General features: G+C 41.6%; 1 protein-coding gene across 1 annotated transcript in view; it reads left to right on the forward strand.

The window, feature by feature from the left end:
• The window catches only part of LOC140734004 (MICOS complex subunit Mic27-like), a 102,425-nt gene that overhangs the window by 60,995 nt on the left and 20,301 nt on the right, over positions 1 to 21,129 (forward strand). Inside the window, exons 3-5 of the mRNA XM_073057583.1 lie at positions 1,955 to 2,059; positions 8,161 to 8,280; positions 19,908 to 19,962. Coding sequence (XP_072913684.1) covers positions 1,955 to 2,059; positions 8,161 to 8,280; positions 19,908 to 19,962 — 280 coding nt within the window. The remainder of the gene's footprint in view (positions 1 to 1,954; positions 2,060 to 8,160; positions 8,281 to 19,907; positions 19,963 to 21,129) is intronic.

Here is a 21,129-nt window from a genome sequence, read left to right on the forward strand (position 1 = left end):
GGGTGTGGGGATCTTTTCTCGAATATTTTCATAACTCTCACCTAGATTGATAGGTGTTTGTTCTTTTTTCCCTTGATAATCGGACCCTACATTTCCAGCTTTTTTTTTGACTTTTGTTTTTTCTGATCAGGTAGCAGGCTGCCCCCCTTTTTTTTATTACAATATGTGGTTCTGGGGTAATAAAAGTGTATCTCATATAATGGTTGGCTTGGAGTTGGATAGGTGATGGATTGGGTGCTTTCTTTTTCTCTTTTTTTTCCTTTTTTGCTATGGGTGACTTTCTCATTTGTTAAGACATGTATTATTGTTATTTTTGTTTATATGGCAATGATCCTATATATATAATTGATTTTCTTTTTGTTGTAGTTTGTAGAAAATTATAAATAAAATATTTTTAAAAAATAATAAAATAAATTGCAGTATATGTATTTTGAAATCGTGCAACAAAACCAGAAATAATATATATTAAAAAGTGAGGTACTGTTCACAGGTTCAATGTCCATTTAGGATTTGGATGGCAGAGGGGACGAAGCTGTTCCTGAATCACTAAGTGTGTGTCTTCAGGCTTCTGTACCTCTTACCTGATGGTAACAGTGAGAAAAGGGCATGCCCGGGTGCTGGAGGTCCTTAATAATGGACGCTGTTTTTCTGAGACTCTGCTCCTTGAAGATGTCCTGGGTAGTTTGTAGGCTAGTACCCAAGATGGAGCCGACTAAATTTACGACTCTCTGCAGCTTCTTTCGGTCCTGTGCAGTAGCTCTTCCATATCAGACAGTGATGCAGCCTGTCACAATGCTCTCCACAGTACATCTGTAGAGGTTTTTGACTGTATTTATTGACATGCCAAATCTTCTTCAAACTCCTAGTGAAGTATGGTCGCTGTCTTGCCTTCTTTATAACTGCATTGATAAGTTGGGACGAGGTTAGGTCCTCCGCGATCTTGACACCCAGGAACTTGAAATTGCTCACTCTGATCCCACAGTGAGGATTGGTATCTGTTTCTTCGTCTTGCGCTTCCTGAAGTCCACAATCAGCTCTTTTGTCTTACTGACGTTGAGTGCAAGGTTGTTGCTATGACACCACTCCACAAAATGACATATCTTGCTCCTGTACGTCCTCTCATCTCCATCTGAGATTCTACCAACAATGGTTGTATCATAGCAAACTTATAGATTGTATTTGAGCTATGCATAACCACACAGTCATGGGTATAGACAGATTAGAGCAGTAAGCTAAGGACACAACCCTGAGATGCACCAGTGCTGATCGTCAGCAAGGAGGAGATAATAACACCAATCCGCACAGATTGTGGTCTTCTGGTTAGGAAGTCGAGGAAGATAGAGTAGGCAGCCAGTATTGTTTTCCTAAAGTTGGAATATCTCATAACAGAAGGTATACATTTAAGGTGATATGTGCGTATTTTACACCAAGTGGGGGTACCTGGAATGCTGTCTAGGGTGGTGGTGGAGGCATTATAGGGGCTCTCAGGCAAATGAATATGCAAGAAATGAGAGTTTAGTTTTTGCAACAGCACTTGACCAAATTCCATCATGCCCCTGATTTTAATCCAGTTGTTCGTAGATGTAAATCAGCAAGCAAATGTAACCACGAACTACAATCTAAAATCATAGAAATATGAAGTATGTCATTCTCCTTCAACTTGCAACAAAAGCAAATTGAATGCCAATGATGACATACTTTATATTTCTATGACTTTAGGTTGTAGCATTAGTATTTTGGAAAGAATTTTATTTGGGAGGATTGTGTATGTTGTTTAAATGGAAAGCAAATTAAGGATATTTTCATTATACAAGCAAAGCCAAAGCTGTAATTGTTTGTAATGTGATGCATGGTAAATACAAGCAGAGAATGAACAGATAAATTTAGTTCTGAGTGTTGATAATGACTCCAATTGGTAAGAATATTGATTAAATTTATTTTTAAATCTCCTCAGGTTGTCAGATTGTCAGCTCTTCCAGCAGGTCTTGGACTAGTGTCATTCAGAGTATACGCTTCAAGCAAAAATCAATATGATAAGGATCCCATCAAACCTGACCAGGTGTGGGTGTTTTATTTTGCTGCTTTAGATTTCATAGGATTTTAGGAAATATTTTAATAAATAAAACTTTTTGTTTGTTTATAACATTGAATGTATCACAAGATGGACCTGAATAATTTTAAGTGAGATCTTGCAACCTGAAAAAGTATTTCATTAACAGAAATATTCCCCATCTTAATTTACTTGTAAATGGAAGACAAATCTTTATTCAGTTCACTGGCATCAGGGGTCAATGTGATTGAATTCTAAGTTCTGATTCAGATGCAGGGAGAATGGTGAAACCCATGGGAATGATACACTCTGAGAATAAGTTTGATTGGATGCCTAGCTGTTAGTAATGTGGGATAATGTCATAGCATTCAAGCTGAATTCCCCGAGTCACCTCTGGTATTTATAATGCACCTTTCGTATCAAAGTATTTTATTGCCAGTGTAACACTTTCTAGTAAGTAGTCACTCTTGTATTGAGGGCAAATCCAGCAGCAAATTTGTGTACAACTTTGAATAGTGCAACAGATTTTTTATATGTATGAAGATGATTTGAAAACGGCTTTTCTGATGGTGCAGCATTCCCTCAGCATTGTACTGAAGTGCCAGCACAAGCATGAATTGCAGTCTCTTGAACCAGTCACCTTCTGAGCAACTGTTGGGTGTTCTCAGGAGACAGTTTATCTATTGATGTCTATTATAAACCCACAGACTCTCACAGACCTGTTACTTGTAAAAATGTCATCCCTTTCTCTCAATTCCTCCGTCTCTGCTGCATCTGCTCTCAGAATGAGGTTTTTCATTCTAGAATGAAGGTGATGCCCCCCTTCAAAGAAAGGGGGTACCCTTCCTCCACCATCAACATTGGCCTCAACCGCAACTCTTCCATTTCACGCATGTCTGCTCTTACCCCATCCTCCCACCACCCTACCAGGGATAGGGTTCCTCCTGTCCTCATCTACCACCCCACCAGCACGTAATTCTCCAGAACTTCTGCCATCTGCAACGGGATCCCACCACCAAGCACATTTTTCCCTCCCCTCCACTTGCTGCTTTCCTGTGGGATTCCTTTGTCCATTCGTCCCTCCCCACTGATCTCCCTCCTGGCACTTATCCTTGCAATCAGGACAAGTGTTACATCTGCCCCTACACCTGCTCCCTCACTACCATTCGGGGCCCCAAGCAGTCCTTCCAGGCGAGGCGACACTTCACCTGTGAGTCTGTTGGGGTCATATACTATGTGCGGTGTTCCCAGTGTGGCCTCCTGTATATCGGTGAGACCTGACATGGATTGGGAGAGCATTTCATACAGCAACTATGCTCTGTCTGCCAGAACAAGCGGGATGTCCCAGTGGCCATCCATTTTAGTTCTACTTCCCATACCAATATGCCCATCCATGGCCTCTTCTACTGTCATGATGAGGCCACAATCATGTTAGAAGCAACAACACCTTGTATTCCATCTGGTTAGCCTCCGATCTGATTTTCTCTCACCTTATCTCCTTGCCTGCCCATCTCCTCGGTCTGGTGCTCCACCCCCCCTTCTTTCTTCCATGGCCTTACTCTTTCCTCCTATTAGACTCCCCCCCCCCCCCCCCCCCTCCAGCCCTCTTTCGCCAATCAACTTCCCAGCTCTTTACTTCATCCCTCCCCCTCCCGGTTTCACCTATCAACTTGTGTTTCTCCTTCCCCCCCCCCCCCCTTCCCCACCTTTTAAAATCTACTACTCATCTTTTTTTCTTCAGTCCCGCTGAAGGGTCTCGCCCCGAAACATTGACTGTGCTCTTTAACGTAGATGCTGCCTGGCCTGTTGAGTTCCTCCATCATTGTGTTGGTTAGATCTTACACTGACTAAATGATATTTGCAGGTCTTGCTTTAATGGCATGTGAACCCTATTTATGCTATGTAAAGCAGTACCCTTATTTTGGTATATGTTCTTAACCAAATGCAAGAGTCACCAAGCTGAATTCATGCATGTGGTTGAGGAGGCTCTGGCTTATGCTGGTGTGTCTGCACCACCCTGTGGCACAAAGCTGCTACTGCTCTTGAGGTACCACATACCAGTCACATTAGCCTATTACACAGAATTAGACTTAAATATTAAGCGTCATATTCATTGACATGTTTGAATCTTTTCTTTTTGTGCCTCTAAAGTGCCCAGATGAAAGAATATTGCATGAATCAAGCAAGTTTAGAAAGATAAAACTATGTAAAGTATGTTTTGAGGATGATACAAATGCTGTAAAGAAGTAAAAGGGTAAACGCCAATTCTATATAGCTCAGAGCATCAGAGTTCAGAGTTCAATCCTGGCATCCTTTGTAAGGAGTCTCTGTATATCCACCCCGTAGAATGCATGTGTTTTCTCTGGGTTCTACGGTTTCCTTCCACTGTCCATTGGTACACTAGATAGGTTAATTGGTCATTGTAAAATGTCCCATGATTAGGTTAGGTTAAATCTGGGTTGGGCGGTGTGGCTCAAAGGACTGGAAGGGACTATTGTACACTGTAGCTCTAAATAAATAAATAAATAAGTAGAGTGAAATCCACAATTTTTCAAAAATTATCTCCTTTTGAATATCTTCAGTAATCTAAACTCTTTAACCAATTTTCCACACTCAGCAAGCTATGAGTAAAGCAAATTACATATTGCATATTGTAAATGAAGGATTTGGAATTAGAGTTTAACTGCTAATTCAATTATAAAAACTGTAGTGTGTCCAATTTTATGTCTGTGTGTCCGGGTTTATGTCCATGATTATTTTAATGCAAGGAGTGTTGTGAACAAAGTGGATGAGCTTAGAGCGTGGATCAGTACTTGGAGATATGATGTGGTGGCCATTACAGAGACTTGGATGGCCCAGGGACGGGATTGGTTACTTCAAGTGCCGGGTTTTAGATGTTTCAGAAAGGACAGGGAGGGAGGCTAAAGAGCTGGGGGTGTGGCACTGTTGATCAGAGATAGTGTGACAGCTGCAGAAAAGATCAACGCCATGGAGGGATTGTCTATGGAGTCTCTGTGGATGAAGGTTGGGAACAGGAAGGGGTCAGTAACTTTACTGGGTGTTTTTTTTAATAGGCTGCCCAATTGTAACACAGATATCAAGGAGCAGGTAGGGAAATAGACCCTGGAAAGGTGTAATAATAACAGAGTTATCATGATGGGAGATTTTAATTTCCCAAATATTGATTGGCATCTCCCTAGAACAAGGTGTTTAGATGGGGTGGAGTTTGTTAGGTTGTTCAGGAAGGTTTCTTAACACAGTATGAAGATAAGCCTACAAGAGGAGAGGCTGTACTTGATTTGGTATTGGGAAATGAATCTGGTCAGGTGTCAGATTTCTCAGCAGGAGAGCATTTTGGAGATAGTGATCATAATTCTGTCTCCTTTACAAAAGCATTGGAGAGAGATAGGAACAGACAAGGTAGAAAAGCATTTAATTGGAATAAGCAGAATTATGAGGCTATCGGGCAGGAAATTGGAGGCTTAAATTGGAAACAGATGTTCTTAGGGAAAAGTATGGAAGAAATGTGGCAAATATTCAGGGGATATTTGTGTAGAGTTCTGTATAGGTACGTTCCAATGAGACAGGGAAGTTACGGTAGGGTACAGGAACTGTGGTGTACAAAGGCTGTAATAAATCTAGTCAAGAAGAAAAGAAAAGCTTACAAAAGGTTCAGAAAGCTAGGTAATGTTAGAGATCTAGAAGATTATAAGGCTGCTAGGAAGGAGCTTAAGAAGGAAATTAGGAGAGCCAGAAGGGGCCATGAGAAGGCGGGATTAAAGAAGACCCCAAGGCATTCTACACGTATGCGAAGAGCAAGAGGATAAGACTTGAAGGAATAGGACCTATCAACTGTGACAGTCGGCAAGTGTGTATGGAACCCGAGGAAATAGCAGAGGTACTTAATGAATACTTCAGTATTCACTATGGAAAAGGATCTTAGTGATTGCAGTGATGACTTGCAGCAGACTGAAAAGCTTGAGCATGTATATATTAAGAAAAAGGATGTGCTGGAGCTTTTGGAAAGCATCAAGTTGGATAAGTCACCAGGACCAGATGAAATGTACACCAGGCTACTGTGGGAGGCGAGGGAGGAGATTGCTGAGCCTCTGGTGATGATCTTTACATCATCAATGGGGACAGGAGAGGTTCTGGAGGATTGGAGGGTTGCGGATGTTGTTCCTTTATTCAAGAAAGGGAGTAGAGATAGCCTAGGAAATTATAGACCAGTGAGTCTTAACCTCAGTGGTTGGTAAGTTGATGGAGAAGATCCTGAGAGGCAGGATTTATGAACATTTGGAGAGGTATAATATGATTTGGAGTAGTCAGCATGGCTTTGTAAAGGGCAGGTCGTATCTTACAAGCCTGATGGAATTATTTGAAGATGTAACTAAACACATTGATGAAGGAAGAACAGTAAATGTAGTGTATAGGGATTTCAGCAAGGCATTTGATAAGGTACCCCATGCCAGGCTTATTGAGAAAGTAAGGAGGCATGGGATCCAAGGGGACCTTGCTCTGTGGATCCGGAACTGGCTTGCCCACAGAAGGCAAAGAGTGGTTGTAGACAGGTCATATTCTGCATGGAGGTCGGTCACCAGTGGAGTGCCTCAGGGATCTGTTCTGGGACCCTTACTCTTCGTGATTTTTATAAATGACCTGGATGAGGAAGTGGAGGGATAGGTTAGTAAGTTTGCTGATGACACAAAGGTTGGAGGTATTGTGGATAGTGAGGAGGGCTATCAGAGGTTACAGTGGGACATTGATAGGATGCAAAACTGGGCTGAGAAATGGCAGATGGAGTTCAACCCAGATAAGTGTGAAGTGGTTCATTTTGGTAGGTCAAATATGATGGTAGAGTATAGAATTAATGGTAAGGCTCTTGGCAGTGTGGAGGATCAGAGGGATCTTGGGGTCCAAGTCCATAGGACACTCAAAACTGCTACCCTGGTTGACTGTGTGGTTGAGAAGGCATATGGTGTATTGGCCTTCATCAATCATGGAATTGAATTTAGGAGCCGAGAGGTAATGTTGCAGCTATATAGGACCCTGGTCAGACCCCACTTGGAGTACTGTGCTCAGTTCTGGTCACCTCACTACAGGAAGGATGTGGAAACCATAGAAAGAGTGCAGAGGAGATTTACAAGGATGTTGCCTGGATTGGGGAGCATGCCTTATGAAAATAGGTTACGTGAACTCAGCCTTTTCTCCTTGGAGCGATGGAGGATGAGAGGTGACCTGATAGAGGTGTATAAGATGATGAGAGATGTTGATTGGGTGGATAGTCGGAGGCTTTTCCCCAGGGCTGAAATGGTTGCCACAAGAGGACACAGGTTTAAGGTGCTGGGGAGTAGGTACAGAGGAGATGTCAGGGGTAAGTTCTTTACTCAGAGTGGTGAGTGCATGGAATGGGCTGCCAGCATCGGTGGTGGAGGTGGATATGATAGGCTCTTTTAAGAGGATTAGAGATTGGTACATGGAGCTTAGTAAAATAGAGGGCTATAGGTAGGGATATGTTTGGCACAACTTTGTGAGCCGAAGGGCCTGTATTGTGCTGTAGGTTTTCTGTGTTTCTTTGTAAGAGTTTATCTGCCTTGCAGGAAAGAACAACAGGTCACTGGACTAAATCCTTTGATGCTTGGTGTGTGGAGAGAAAAGAGAGGAAACGGGTTAAGCTTCTAACTTAGAGAATTTAGAAGAAAGGTGATTTAACTGAAGGATAACATTTTTCAATGATTTTGCAGGGAGTATTTGGTAAAGTCTTTAATCAGAGTAGATGCTTAAGAAGTTGGTCACTCAGGCATTGAGTGAAATACCTTTTTTTAAAGAGACTATGTCTTTTAATTCTCTACCTTTAAAAGTCTTTGGACACATCTTTTAAATAATAAGATTCAAGATGTATAGTAAAGTGTATCATGGTAAATTTGACAAAGAAAATCAATCATGGTGAATGGTTGAAAATCAGCTTTGCAAGGCACAAAAGGCCAAATTGTATCTTTTTTAGTCATGTGCTACTTCAACCTGTTTCAGAAATAGAATCATTGTACAAGATGTTTACAGCACTTATTCTTAAGAAAATGCTAATTTTAATAAAATATTTTCTTTTGAAGCTTTCAGTTTACAATGAACCTTCAACAAACTGCAAGTTTGTAGTCGAACAGCCAGGTCGGTTGTTGAAGGGAATTTCTACTCTGAGACAGTCTATTCAACCATATGCTGCTCAATGCAAGGTACAGTATGACACACCAATTATTTCATTTGTGCTGTGTGCTATTGAATTTGAGTGCATGTTTTATTGATGAGATTCAAAATATCTTTCTTATGAGATAGGCCAAAATCAGCAAGATTGTAACACCAATTTAATAGATTCTTATCTTGAGACAAATGGTAAAGTATTCTAATAGCAACATTTTAAAATCTCTTAATGAAATTAAAAAATAAACACTGTCAATAACTGCATTTAACACATACAATTAGTACAAAGGCAAATGAATATGCTAAATTTTTAACATGTTAAGTGTTTATACAAAAATATTTGGTCAGGTTAAGGATGAGCCAGCTGCATGCTGTCATTACTTTTTGTGGATTTGCCAGAAAGAACTTAATTCAGGAAATCTGTGGTGGTACTTTAACAAGCTATTTTTACAGAAGTGCAGAGGAAAAAACTGGCAGGTGGTTAGTAGGATGTAAAATCTATCAACACTGAAATTGGAAAACTTAATGTCACACCATTGGCTTGTGAACCACTCAGGAGAAATATGAGACCAGATTTCTCTAATTTGCATTGGGCCTCACGCTGGCAGTGAAGAAGGCTTGCACATCGGTCACCTAATGTGCACTCAGTCTTGCTGATGTAGAGGAGACTGAATATGGACCCCCAAATGCAGTAGATGAGTTTGGAGGGGGTACATTTGAGTCTTTGCCTCACCTGGAAGTGCCTTTTAAATTCCTAAATTGCGGTGAGTGAGGAGTAACAGCAATTGTTTCACCAATGGCAGTTGCAGGTGAAAATGCCAAGGGTCAGGGAGGGCTGGGTGAAGAGGGATGAATGGACCAGAGAATAATGGAAGGAGTGATCACTGCAGGAGACAAAATAAGTGAGGAAGAAAAAGTGTGGCTTGTGGTGGGATCTTGTTCCAGCTGGCAGAAGTGAAGAACCATGATATGCTAGATGTGCAGGCTCATAGAGTGAAAGGTTAGGACTAGTGGAGCATTATCTCCATTCTGTTTGGAGGGAGGTAGGGTGAGAGCAGAAGCAGAGAAAGAGTTGGTAGTGGTACAAGATGACTTCGAATAATGACTGTACACCTAGCCAACGAAGAAACAGGTGGAGCTAGCGCCCATGTGAATGCCCATGGCTACACATTTGATTTCTGTGAAATGAGATGAGTCAAAAGACTTGTTCAGGATCAGACCAAGTTTGCCTTCTTCATTTGTTCTTTTAAGTAGTGATGAAAAGTTTTATCCCTTGAAGGAATTGGGTAATAGACTCTCATTTTATCTAATCTTTCTCAGCTGCTTTTGAACACTAAACTGGAGAGAGGCATGGAGTGGACAAATAGATGTTTATAATTGCGTACTGTATGTACACCAGGCACATTACAGAAAACTTACCTAGACTCGAGTCCACTCTGGTAGTTAGCAGTTGTTGACAAGTAACATGTAGATGACCCTGGATCTCCTTTGTAGAAATGATAAGGTATGGAAATACAGTACAGTGTGTTTAATGAATAGGGCACACTACAGTGATGCTGGTAGAGTTAATGAATACTTAGAATAATGGAAGAGGACCCAGTCAAGTAGATTGCTTTGTCCTGCTTGTTATCAAGCTCATTGAGTGTTATGAGAGTTGCACTCATGCAAGCAAGTGGTAAGGATTCCAGCAAACCCCTCTTTTGTGCCTTCTTAATGGCTTTGCGTTATCAGGAGGTGGGTTACAGGTCAATCAGCATCTGACTTGCTCATTTGCACTAGTATGGCTATTCAAAAGTGTCTGTCTCTCTGTCTGTCCCTAGTCTTTGGACTGAAGGAGGAAACCCACATGGTCATGTGGAAAACGTACTAACTCCTTACAGGCACCTGTAGAAATTGAACCCAGGTTGCTGGTACTGTAAAGCGGTGTGCTAACCACTATGGTACCATGCACGTTATTGTGGACTTCAGGGTGGAGAAGTAGAGGGAACACTCCAGTCCTCATTGAGGGATCAGCAGTAGAAAGGGTGAGCAGTATCAAGTTCCTAGGTGTCAACATCTCCGAAGATCTGTCCTGTCACAAGATCTTTCCCAACATATTGATGCAATTACAAAGAAGGCACAGCAGTGGCTATATTTCATTAGGAAGTTGAGGAGATTTGATATATGACCAAAGACTAGCAAATTTCCACAAATGTATGGTGGAGAGCATTCTAATTGGTGTGGAGGGGCCACTGCACAGGATCGGGAAAAGGCTGCAGAGAATTGTAAACTCAGCCAGTTCCACCATTGGCATTAGCCTCCCTCATACATAGAAAAATTTTTCAAAAGGTAATGCCTCAAAAAGGCAGCATCCATCATAAAGGACCCCCATAACCCAGGACATGCCCTCTTCTCATTGCTACCATCAAGGAGGAGGTACAGGAGCCTGAAAATGCGCACTCAATGTTTTAGGAACAGCTTCTTCCCCTCTGCTGTCAGATTTCTGAATAGATAGTGAACCCATGTACACTACCTCACTTTTTTTTACTCTATTGTTTTACTAATTTAATTTATATTTTAATATATGTACATACATTTCTTACTGTATTTTGTAGTTTTTATTATGTATTGCACTGTACTGTTGCTGCAAAACAAGACATTTCACATTTGCTAAAGATATTAAATCTGATTTTGATTCTATGGAGTTACCACTAACTCCAAGGATGTTGATGGTGGGAACTCTGTGACAGTAGTGCTGATGATTGCTAACAGTAGCTGGTCACTCTCTTGTTGTTATTTGGCACTTTTGTGGCATTACAGGTCCCTGCACATGTTGTTTTGTTCTTGTTCTTGATGGCTGAAGGCAAGAAGCTGGACTCTGGAGCAACAAATAATCTGTTGGAGGAACTCAATTCTGATACAGAGTTCAGACATTTCCTTCTCTCTCACCCACTCCCCTCTGCTCCCTGCAGATAGTGCTTAGCACACTGAGTTCCTACAACAGATTGTTTATTGCGGGAAGGTAAGTTTATGAAGTAGTTGAAGGTAATTGCCCTGAGGAGCTTCTGCAGTGATGTCCTGAGAATGGTAAAATTGAGCTTCAACAACCATGGGCAACTTTTTTGTAAAAGATACAAGCTCAACACTACTGGTTCTCACCAAGATCTTAGTTGACTTTTGTTCACTACAGTTAAATTAAACTTAACACGAGAAATATAATTTGAATTATTTCCTCTCACATTTCATTGAATTTGGATTGCTGAGTAATTTGTTATTGTAACTGTATTTGAATGGGCAAAGTTTGCTGGCATCAATAAATAATGTCCATCCTTAAGGCCGTGGTGCTGCTGAGCATCATTTTTTGGAAGATGCTGGGATTTAACATTGTGATAAGTTGGTCACTTAAGATTTATCAAGACTGGGTAAAGAAATTCATTTTCAGCTTTCTCTTTCTCTTATACCGAAGTAGGACTCTGAAGAGACCTCAGCTTCATGCCTCTACATTCTCGTTGTAGTAAATTTTAGGCCTGCTATGGCACTCTTCAGTATGTTGGCCCCCCTGCCTCTTTCTTTGGCCAGGGGTCTTCACTCCAGATCTCTATCTTTAGAATTCCTGATTCACCTGGACATCTTCCTCTGGCCTTTTGCCCTCTCAAGAATGACACAGCCCTTGGACATATTTGATTTATTTCCTGCACCACTTCACCTCCTTTTCTGGATAGAGAAGGATATATTTCTCCCATTGTTCACTTTCACCCCTCCAGCCTCGACATTCAGTGAGCCATCCTTCATACCACCAGCTTCCACAAGATCCCTTACAAGATGCATCCCCTCCCCTTTCTGCAATTTGAAAGAGGCATACCCCTTACAACTCCTTGAACTCCATTAACTAGCCTCCGGGTGGCACTTATTGTTGCAACCGCAGGAGATGCAGCACCTGTCTATTACGTACTAATTTTTTTACCATGTAAGGACAGAAACAAGTGAAGCAACTCTCTTCTTCCACTTCCAATCTGTTGTACTCTAATTGGCATTTTTAATGCAGTCTTCTTGACAATGGAGATATCAATCTTAAATTGGGTGACTTTTCTGCAGACACGGCTGACCCTGAGCTTCCTGTCACCTGCCATTTTAATTCTCTATCTCACTCCCACTCTGACCCATCTGTCTGTGGTCTCTGCAATGTTATAATGAGGCCCAGTGTGAGCCTGATGAACAGTACCTCATTCATCTTCCATGTGGGCACATTGTGGCATCTGGACTTAATGGGGTGACACGGTACCATAGAGGGCAGCACAGTAGCATACCAGTTAGTGTAACACAATCATAGCACTAGCGATCACCATTCATGGTTCAATTCCTGCTGCTGCCTATAAGGAGCTTGTACGTTAACCTATGACTGTGTGGGTTTCCTCCGGCTGCTCAGGTTTCCTCTTACATTCCAAAAACACAGTTAGGATTAGTGAGCTGTGTGCGTGTTAAGTTGGCATTAGAAGCATGGTGACGACTCTTGGGGGCACCAACATAATCTTCACTGATTTGTTTGATATAAATGACACATTTCACTGTATGTGTTTGTGCATGTGACAAATAAAGCTAATATTTAATAGGTAACTCTTTGTTTTTCTTGGAACTAGTCAGTTCTACTAACTAGCTGTGAAATTGGCTCACTTTTCCCCCTCCATTAGTACAACCTGACCTACTGGACATTTCCTCTGCACATTCGCTCTTGTTTTTGCTTCATATCACTCCCACTCTTTCTTTCATTAACTAGGTGACTCCATCTTCAGCTTATCCCCCAAAAAGAACTTGGCTTGTGTTTATTAGTACCAATATCAGAGGCAATATATCTGCCTTGTCCATCCCTCCTTTACCCTCTTTGCAACTTCCAACAAGCAAGTCTTCTTGCTTTACCAGTTCTGGTAACTGGTCTTTGACCTGAATAATTACATTTGTTCTTTTTATTGATGCTTCTTGACTTGTTGAGTGTTTCCAGCATTCTTCTATTTTTATTTTGGATTTCTAGTATTTGCAGTTACTTGATTTTCATTTTTGGAATGGAGTGATATGCTGAGTAGTTGGACAGTGTATCAAGCCTCATCTCAATTCATTGCAAAACTGTCACAGATCTCTCAGCCATCATCTGCCCTTCGGAACACTTTGTTCTTTTCTGAAACTCTCTGATACATGTACTGCTCGTTCTTCTCTATCACTGCTTAACCTAGCCCAGTGGCTTTCTGCTTTGTACAGAGCAAGCAAGTCTAGAATCTAACAGGCTGAAACAATCTATATCTTTGCATATGCCTGAAATGGCAGTACATAGACTATAATGAAAACCAGTGACCCATTGGGCTACAAGTCTACTTTTAGAAAGCAATATTAGGCTAGGTAGTTCCATTTAACCAAGGAACATTATGGGCTGAGTGAATGACCTCTTAAGCTGTTAATTTTCTGTGATTCTATAAAATGTTTGTTTTGTCAAATGAGAGTGAAGATTTTGCTACCTTCAATTCAACTTAACTTCTAATTGTGAGATTATGGGGTTACATACACATTTGAAAATCACATAGAAGCAGATTATTTTTTTAAAGATTGTAAGAACAGTGAAAACATGAAGCGCAGACTAGTGCAAGTAGTTATCACTAACATGTCAGAATGCTTAAGAGCGGGTGAACTTGTGAAACACCTCAGTGATATATGCTGGATGTGACCTGTAAAGGATGTTATGTTCCAGGCCATAAGTGAGTTGAAGATGATAGAACGTACAAAAAGTTATCAGATAAGCAATAGATCAAAGGACCAGGATCTGTATTGCACAATATTATTTGGTGTGCCAGTAAGCATAGGAGGGGTTAGTTTTAGGAAACCTTTAAAATAACAATGTATTCTTAGAACACCTGTAACTTAAAAGAATGTTCCAGGTCTTTTCTGAATTGTAATTAATCAAACTGAGTCTAAATGACAGATGAAAAAATGTGGATAATGGCCAAAAGCTTGGTCACTAGTCAACTAGGATTTGTTCTTGGTTGGAACCTAAAATAAGAGTGACAGTGGTGGAAATTCAACAAGAGAATTTCTGACCTAGGACCTGTGGAGCTGAAAGCATACCCTTCAGCGGTGGAAGGATTTAATTTTGTAAATGTGCTAGATACCAAAATTAAAGGGCTGCAGAAATCAGAAGGATGGTAGCATCCGTTAGTCTCGCAAGACCATGGATCTGCGCCTGGAATGGTTACCAGGGCACAGGCCTGGGCAAGGTTATATGGAAGACCAGCAGTTGCCTATGCAGCAAGTCTCCCCTCTCCACGACACCGATGTTGTCCAAGGGAAGGGCAAAGGCTGATACAGCTTAGCACCAGTGTCGTCTCAGGAGTTGCCAGAAAGAGGTTGAAGACAACGTCGGACTGCCTTAAGGACTCCAGCTCCAGATTTGTCCTCGGGGATTACTCCCGAAGCCTTTCCCATGAGTGGATATGGCCGCAAGACAGCAGAGGTATGAAATCAGTTTTCCCTCTCTTAGATGGACTGCCTTCCCAGGCTGACGAGCTCCATCTACCTGAAAGAAATCAGAAGAATAATTGTAAATTATGGAGAAAGAAGGGGCAGGATTAGGGAGGAATCTAGGCTTAAATTTAAGGCGCTTACACAGAATGAGAGTGATGGCTAAATTGGACAATAATGTGAGTGAGTACGAGGCAACAGCACTTTGGATTCAGACATGTTTAGATGGAGTGAGAAGTAGGAAAACTTAGAAATTATTAAATTTAAGGGCACCAAAAGAATGAATTTAGATTCCAATGCGGAATGCAAGATGGCGGCGCGACGCAGCTTGCAGCGGCCAGTCCGGAGCTGATTATCTGTTATTTGTGAAGTGGGGTGCCATGCGCGAGCATAATCGATTGAAAATGGACGTGGGAGCACAGAGGAACATAGGGAAATCTCCAGGAAGACCTTCTTCGTTGCTGCTGCTGCTGTGAGGTCCAGGACTCTGCTGGGAAGAACAGGCCCCCAGTCCTCGGGGTCGCGTTGCCGATGGCCGTTGGCGGGGTCGTCTTAATACGCTCGGCAGAGGATGGTGCTTGGAGAAGCTGTGCCAGAGGGGATGGTGGTCGGCTCAGAGGTCCGACGGACTCGGAGTCCACTGCGGCCAGGTCGTTTTCAATGTGTGCTGTGTCTGTGTGGCTGGGTTCAACGGAGCTTTCACTGTGTGCTGCGTCTGCAAGGCTGATTTGGGTGGCGCCATGGAAGTCCATAGCGGGGGTATTCCCTTCTGCTGCCAGCGTGGGATAGCGAGTCTGTCGGGTCCCTGGGGACTTGTGGAAACTGTGTGGTGATTTCTTTTGAACTTATAGTCCTTTAACATCTTTGGACTATTTTTACTGTGCCCATGGTCTTTTTTTTTTATCAATTATGCTATTGTTTGCACTGTTGTAACTATATGTTGTAACTATGTTGTTTTGTGCGGGTCTTGTAGCTTTAGTTTTTGGTCTTGTTTGGTGGATTTGGAGCTCCTTTCCAGGGAACGCGCTAAGACGGTAGCGCGATATTAATACGCAGCAGCCTCTCCGGACTCTGGATTGGGGATTGCCAACGTTACGTGGATTTTCTAGTGTAGTCTGTTTTGTCATATGCTTTTGTGATATTATTCTGGAGGAATGTTGTCTCATTTTTTAACTGCATTGCATTTGTGGTTTCTAAATGACAATAAACTGAATCTGAATCTGATTTGGAAACTGTCCTTGGTAACTAATAACTTCCAAACTTCTGCTTCCAACTTTAGCAAAAATAGAAATAAAATCAGTGGTTAGGTAATGGAATTTGTGGATGGGTTCTAAAGAAGTGACTTTAGACTTCCCAATATAAAATTGGATATTATCAGACGATCCGTGCAGCAAGACGGAAATGGAGGCCATGGACCCTGGTATCTTTTGCAAGTTACAAGGAAGGAAGATGAGGCTTATTGATTTGTTTTGAGGGGGAAATGATATTGAATTCTGAGCTGGAGTCAATAAAGAACATCCAGATGTTTCAGGGTTGAGTGAAGAACCAATGATATGGCATCTGCTGTGGATCAGTTGTGCCAGGAGGCACACCGAAGCGGATCAAGCCACTTCTCAGGCAAGAGTTGACATGTTTCATCACCGACCTATCAAAGCATTTCATTACTGTGGATGTATGTTCTACTGGAAGATAACACGTTGAAGCAGGTTACCACATTCTTTTTAGGCATTGGTATAACTGAAGTCTGCTTGAAGCAGGTGGGTACCTCAGACTGCTGAAGTGAGAGGTTAAAGATTTCAGTGAACGCTCCAGCCAGTTGATCAGTACAGGTCCTCAGTAATGGCCAGGCACTCCATCTGAGCCGACTGCTTTTCATTGGTTCATCCTCCTGAATGCTGCTCACACGTCACTCAAAGACTGAAATCACAGGTTCACCTGGGCACTCGATCACTGTTATACTAAGCTAAGGAATGCCTACCATTTCATGCCCAGACCACATTTCAATAAATCTGATCACTTGGTTGTCCTTCTACCGGAATAGAGGCAGAGAATAAAGATAGATAGATAGATAGATAGATACTTTATTCATCCCCATGGGGAAATTCAACATTTTTTCCAATGTCCCATACACTTGTTGTAGCAAAAACTCATTACATACAATACTTAACTCAGTAATAATATGATATACATCTAAATCACTAACTCAAAAAGCATTAATAATAGCTTTAAAAAAAAGTTCTTAAGTCCTGGCAGTTGAATTGTAAAGCCTAATGGCATTGGGGAGTATTGACCTCTTCATCCTGTCTGAGGAGCATTGCATCGACAGTAACCTGTCGCTGAAACTGCTTCTCTGTCTCTGGATGGTGCTATGTAGAGGATGTTCAGGGTTTTCCATAATTGACCGTAGCCTACTCAGCGCCCTTCGCTCAGCTACCGATGTTAAACTCTCCAGTACTTTGCCCACGACAGAGCCCGCCTTCCTTATCAGCTTATTAAGACGTGAGGCGTCCTTCTTCTTAATGCTTCCTCCCCAACACGCCACCACAAAGAAGAGGGCGCTCTCAACAACTGACCTATAGAACATCATCAGCATCTCACTGCAGACATTGAATGACGCCAACCTTCTAAGGAAGTACAGTCGACTCTGTGCCTTCCTGCACAAGGCATCTGTGTTGGCAGTCCAGTCTAGCTTCTCGTCCAACTGTACTCCCAGATACTTGTAGGTCTTAACCTGCTCCACACATTCTCCATTAATGATCACTGGCTCCATATGAGGCCTAGATCTCCTAAAGTCCACCACCATCTCCTTGGTCTTGGTGACATTGAGACGCAGGTAGTTTGAGTTGCACCATATCACAAAGTCCTGTATCAGTTTCCTATACTCCTCCTCCTGTCCATTCCTGACACACCCCACTATGGCCGTGTCATCAGCGAACTTCTGCACATGGCAGGACTCCGAGTTATATTGGAAGTCAGATGTGTACAGGGTGAACAGGACCGGAGAGAGTACGGTTCCCTGTGGCGCTCCTGTGCTGCTGACCACTGTAAAGAGTAAAGCTCCAAAGATTAGGACCAACAAAGAGGTGGTTGTGGGCTTCAGCAGCACATAAAAAGCTGAAGGAATTCAGCAGTTCAGTCAGCACCTATGGAGGGAAATGACCCTTTTTCTGGACATTCCATTTCCTACTGACACATAGTTCCTCCAGCACCAACTATTGAACATGGCTTAAAAAAAGGCCATGTTCAATACTTGGTGCTGCTCCCTGCATTTTTCTTGTGAAGATCAGGTCCACTACACTTCTGTGTTGATGCATTACATGCTGCTATTTCAAGGAATGGCTTCTTTTGGTTTTGAACACTGGGAGGAGACAACTGAAGAGTACTCGGGTAATGACTTACCTGTGGCAGACAGCGGAGTAACCTTGTTGTGGTTTCCATAGTTAGATGTTTCTCCTTGAAGGTGATCATTATGGCATTCCTGAGGTTTTCCTCTTCATAGATGTGGATAATGAAATTGAATTAGACTCTGAAGCTTTTCTCTGTGCTTTAGAACTTCAGCAATGATGCCACTTACTCCTGGGGCCTTGTTTTTTTTATTTAGCATAGCATGTTTTTGAGTACATGTTGATCAGAAATGGTGGCAGGCTGGGCAAAATATATTGGGAGTGGATTTGAAAGAATCAAGGACAGAGCCATGGCTGAGGAGTTAATGGAACTGCTCCAACTTCCTTGTTAAGTTCTTCTTCATTTTTCGTTCTCAAGGGGGATATAGAAGTTGCTATTTAGTTTGGACCTTCAAACTTTGGATTGTGGGTGATCCTATCATTGTTAAAGGACCAGTGCGTGTCATGGCTGATGGCGAGTTGCTGGATCGCTTGCACTGCTTACACTCACCATGTGTTCTTTAGGTCACAGGTTATCTCTAGATCTTTGCCTTCCCTACCTTCGCAGCTGCTTTTAAAATCAACTTAATTTCAATTCCACTTCTGATGAAACATTAACAGAAACTCAACTATTTCTCTTTCCATGGATTTGGCCTTCCTTGATGGATGTTTCCAGCATTTTACATTTTTACATGAAGTCCAAATGTCGTTTACATTTGAGTGCTTACTTCAGTCCCCACTGTTTCCACATCATGGGACAATGTCACATGAAAGTTGTGTGCTCCTTCTGTAGGGCTCTTTGGGAACAAAAGGACAGAAGAGAGGCAGGGGGCACAGAAATACTGCCTCACTGACTGTATCTAATTTTAACGCAGAGGTGAGAAAACTTTCAAAGCTGTCCACCCCAGATTCCCAGAGTCAGAAAGTTACACAACATGGAAGAAGGCCCTTTGGTCCACCAAAGGCTAAGACTTGGGATTATAAGACTTTGGTCAGACTCAAGCTGGAGTACTGTACTCCGTACAGTTCTGTTCACAATGTAGGAAGGATGTGATAGCAGTACAGAAGAGATTCACCAGGAAGTGGTGTGGAATAGAATGTTTCAATTGAATGGAGAGACTAGGTCTGTTTGTCCTTGAGTGCAGGAGGTCAAGAGGGGACATGATTAAGGTATATAAAGTTATGTTGGGTGTAGAATTATCCCAGGTCAATAATTCTGGAGGACATAGGTTTAGGATAAGGGGCAAGAGATACAGATTTAGATATTTCACTAACCCTGCATTTGCCATTTCCCTACCCCCCCCCCTTCCCATTTAACAAATGTCTAGAAGAGCATTTAATCACCTAGGCATAGAAGGCTACAGGTAAGTGTTTGAAGATGGATTGCTGCATCTCTTCCTCATGTTACTAGTACCACCATGGCCAATGAAGAGAGTTCTTCCTCCTATTCCATTTTTCCCTAAGATTTCTGGAAATAATTTTTTAAAATGGTAATTATTTTGAAACTTTTTTTAATATCTTGCTGTTTTTATAACATCCTTGCTGATTTGCCTTTGTCCCTTTGTCTTGGCCATTTTTTTCTGTTTCCTTTTGTAGCTTATGCCCTTTGCATTTACAATATGTTTGCTCTAAATTTATTGTGATGTTATCTTTAATTTCTCTTTTGTTGCTTTTACTCTTTAACTCTCCAGGATTTTTAAAATTTTATTTATAAAAGTACATATAGTTTTAAATGTGAGAGAAAAATTCTTTGATTATGTTGGCTAACTTTAATTTTTATTTCATTGGTATTTTTCTAGGGTGCATATAATGCTGTTAAAAATGGTGCAGAAAACTCTGTTGCATTTGGCAAAGGTAAAAGTAGCTTTGTTTAGTTTCTCTTCTTCCAGAGCTTTATAAAATATTTGTAGTATCCTATTATTGTGTTTGCTCTGAATAACTTATCACAATAAATTTATTGATACTGGGCCCTTCATGTGTCTCAGCTGCTACTTATGAATGCAAAGGCTTATAGAACGGAATGTAGAACAGTACACCACAAGAATAGGCCCTTTAGCTCATGATGTCTACACTGACCAGGATGCCAAATTTAACTTGCACATCTGACTACTCGTACAGTGGCATGCAAAAGTTTGGGCACCCCGGTCAAAATTTCTGTTACTGTGAATAATTAAGTGAGTAGAAGATGAACTGATCTCCAAAAGATAAAGTTAAAGATGAAACATTCTTTTCAATATTTTAAGCAAAATTAGTGTATTATTTTGGTTTTGTACAATCTTAGAGTGAAAAAAAAGGAAAGGAACACCATGCAAAAGTTTGGGCACCCCAAAAGATTTGAGCTCTCAGGTAACTTTTACCAAGGTCTAAGACCTTAATTAGCTTGTTAGGGCTATGGCTTGTTCACAGTCATCATTAAGAAAGGCTAGGTGATGCAAATTTCAAAGCTTTTTAAATACCCTGACTCCTCAAACCTTGTCCCAACAATCAGCAGCCATGGGCTCCTCTAAGCAGCTGCCTAGCACTCTGAAAATTAAAATAAATGATGCCCACGAAGCAGAAGAAGGCTATAAGAAGATAGCAAAGCATTTTCAGGTAGCCGTCTCCTCAGATCATAATGTAATTAAGAAATGGCAGTTAACAATGGAGGTCAAGTTGAGGTCTGAAAGACCAAAAAAACTTTCTGAGAGAACTGCTCGTAGGATTGCTAGAAAGGCAAATCAAAACCCCCATTTGACTGCAAAAGACCTTCAGGAAGGTTTAGCAGACTCTGGAGTGGTGGTGCACTGTTCTACTGTGCAGCGACACCTGCACAAATATGACCTTCATGGAAGAGTCATCAGAAGAAAACCTTTCCTGCGTCCTCACCACAAAATTTAGCATCAGAAGTTTGCAAAGGAACATCTAAACAAGCCTGATGCACTTTGGAAACGAGTCCTGTGAACTGATGAAGTTAAAATAGAACTTTTTGGTCGCAATGAGCAAAGGTATGTTTGGAGAAAAAAGGGTGCAGAATTTCATGAA

Source organism: Hemitrygon akajei, chromosome 10 (genome assembly GCF_048418815.1).
Source record: "Hemitrygon akajei chromosome 10, sHemAka1.3, whole genome shotgun sequence".
In the NCBI taxonomy this organism is placed as follows: domain Eukaryota; kingdom Metazoa; phylum Chordata; class Chondrichthyes; order Myliobatiformes; family Dasyatidae; genus Hemitrygon; species Hemitrygon akajei.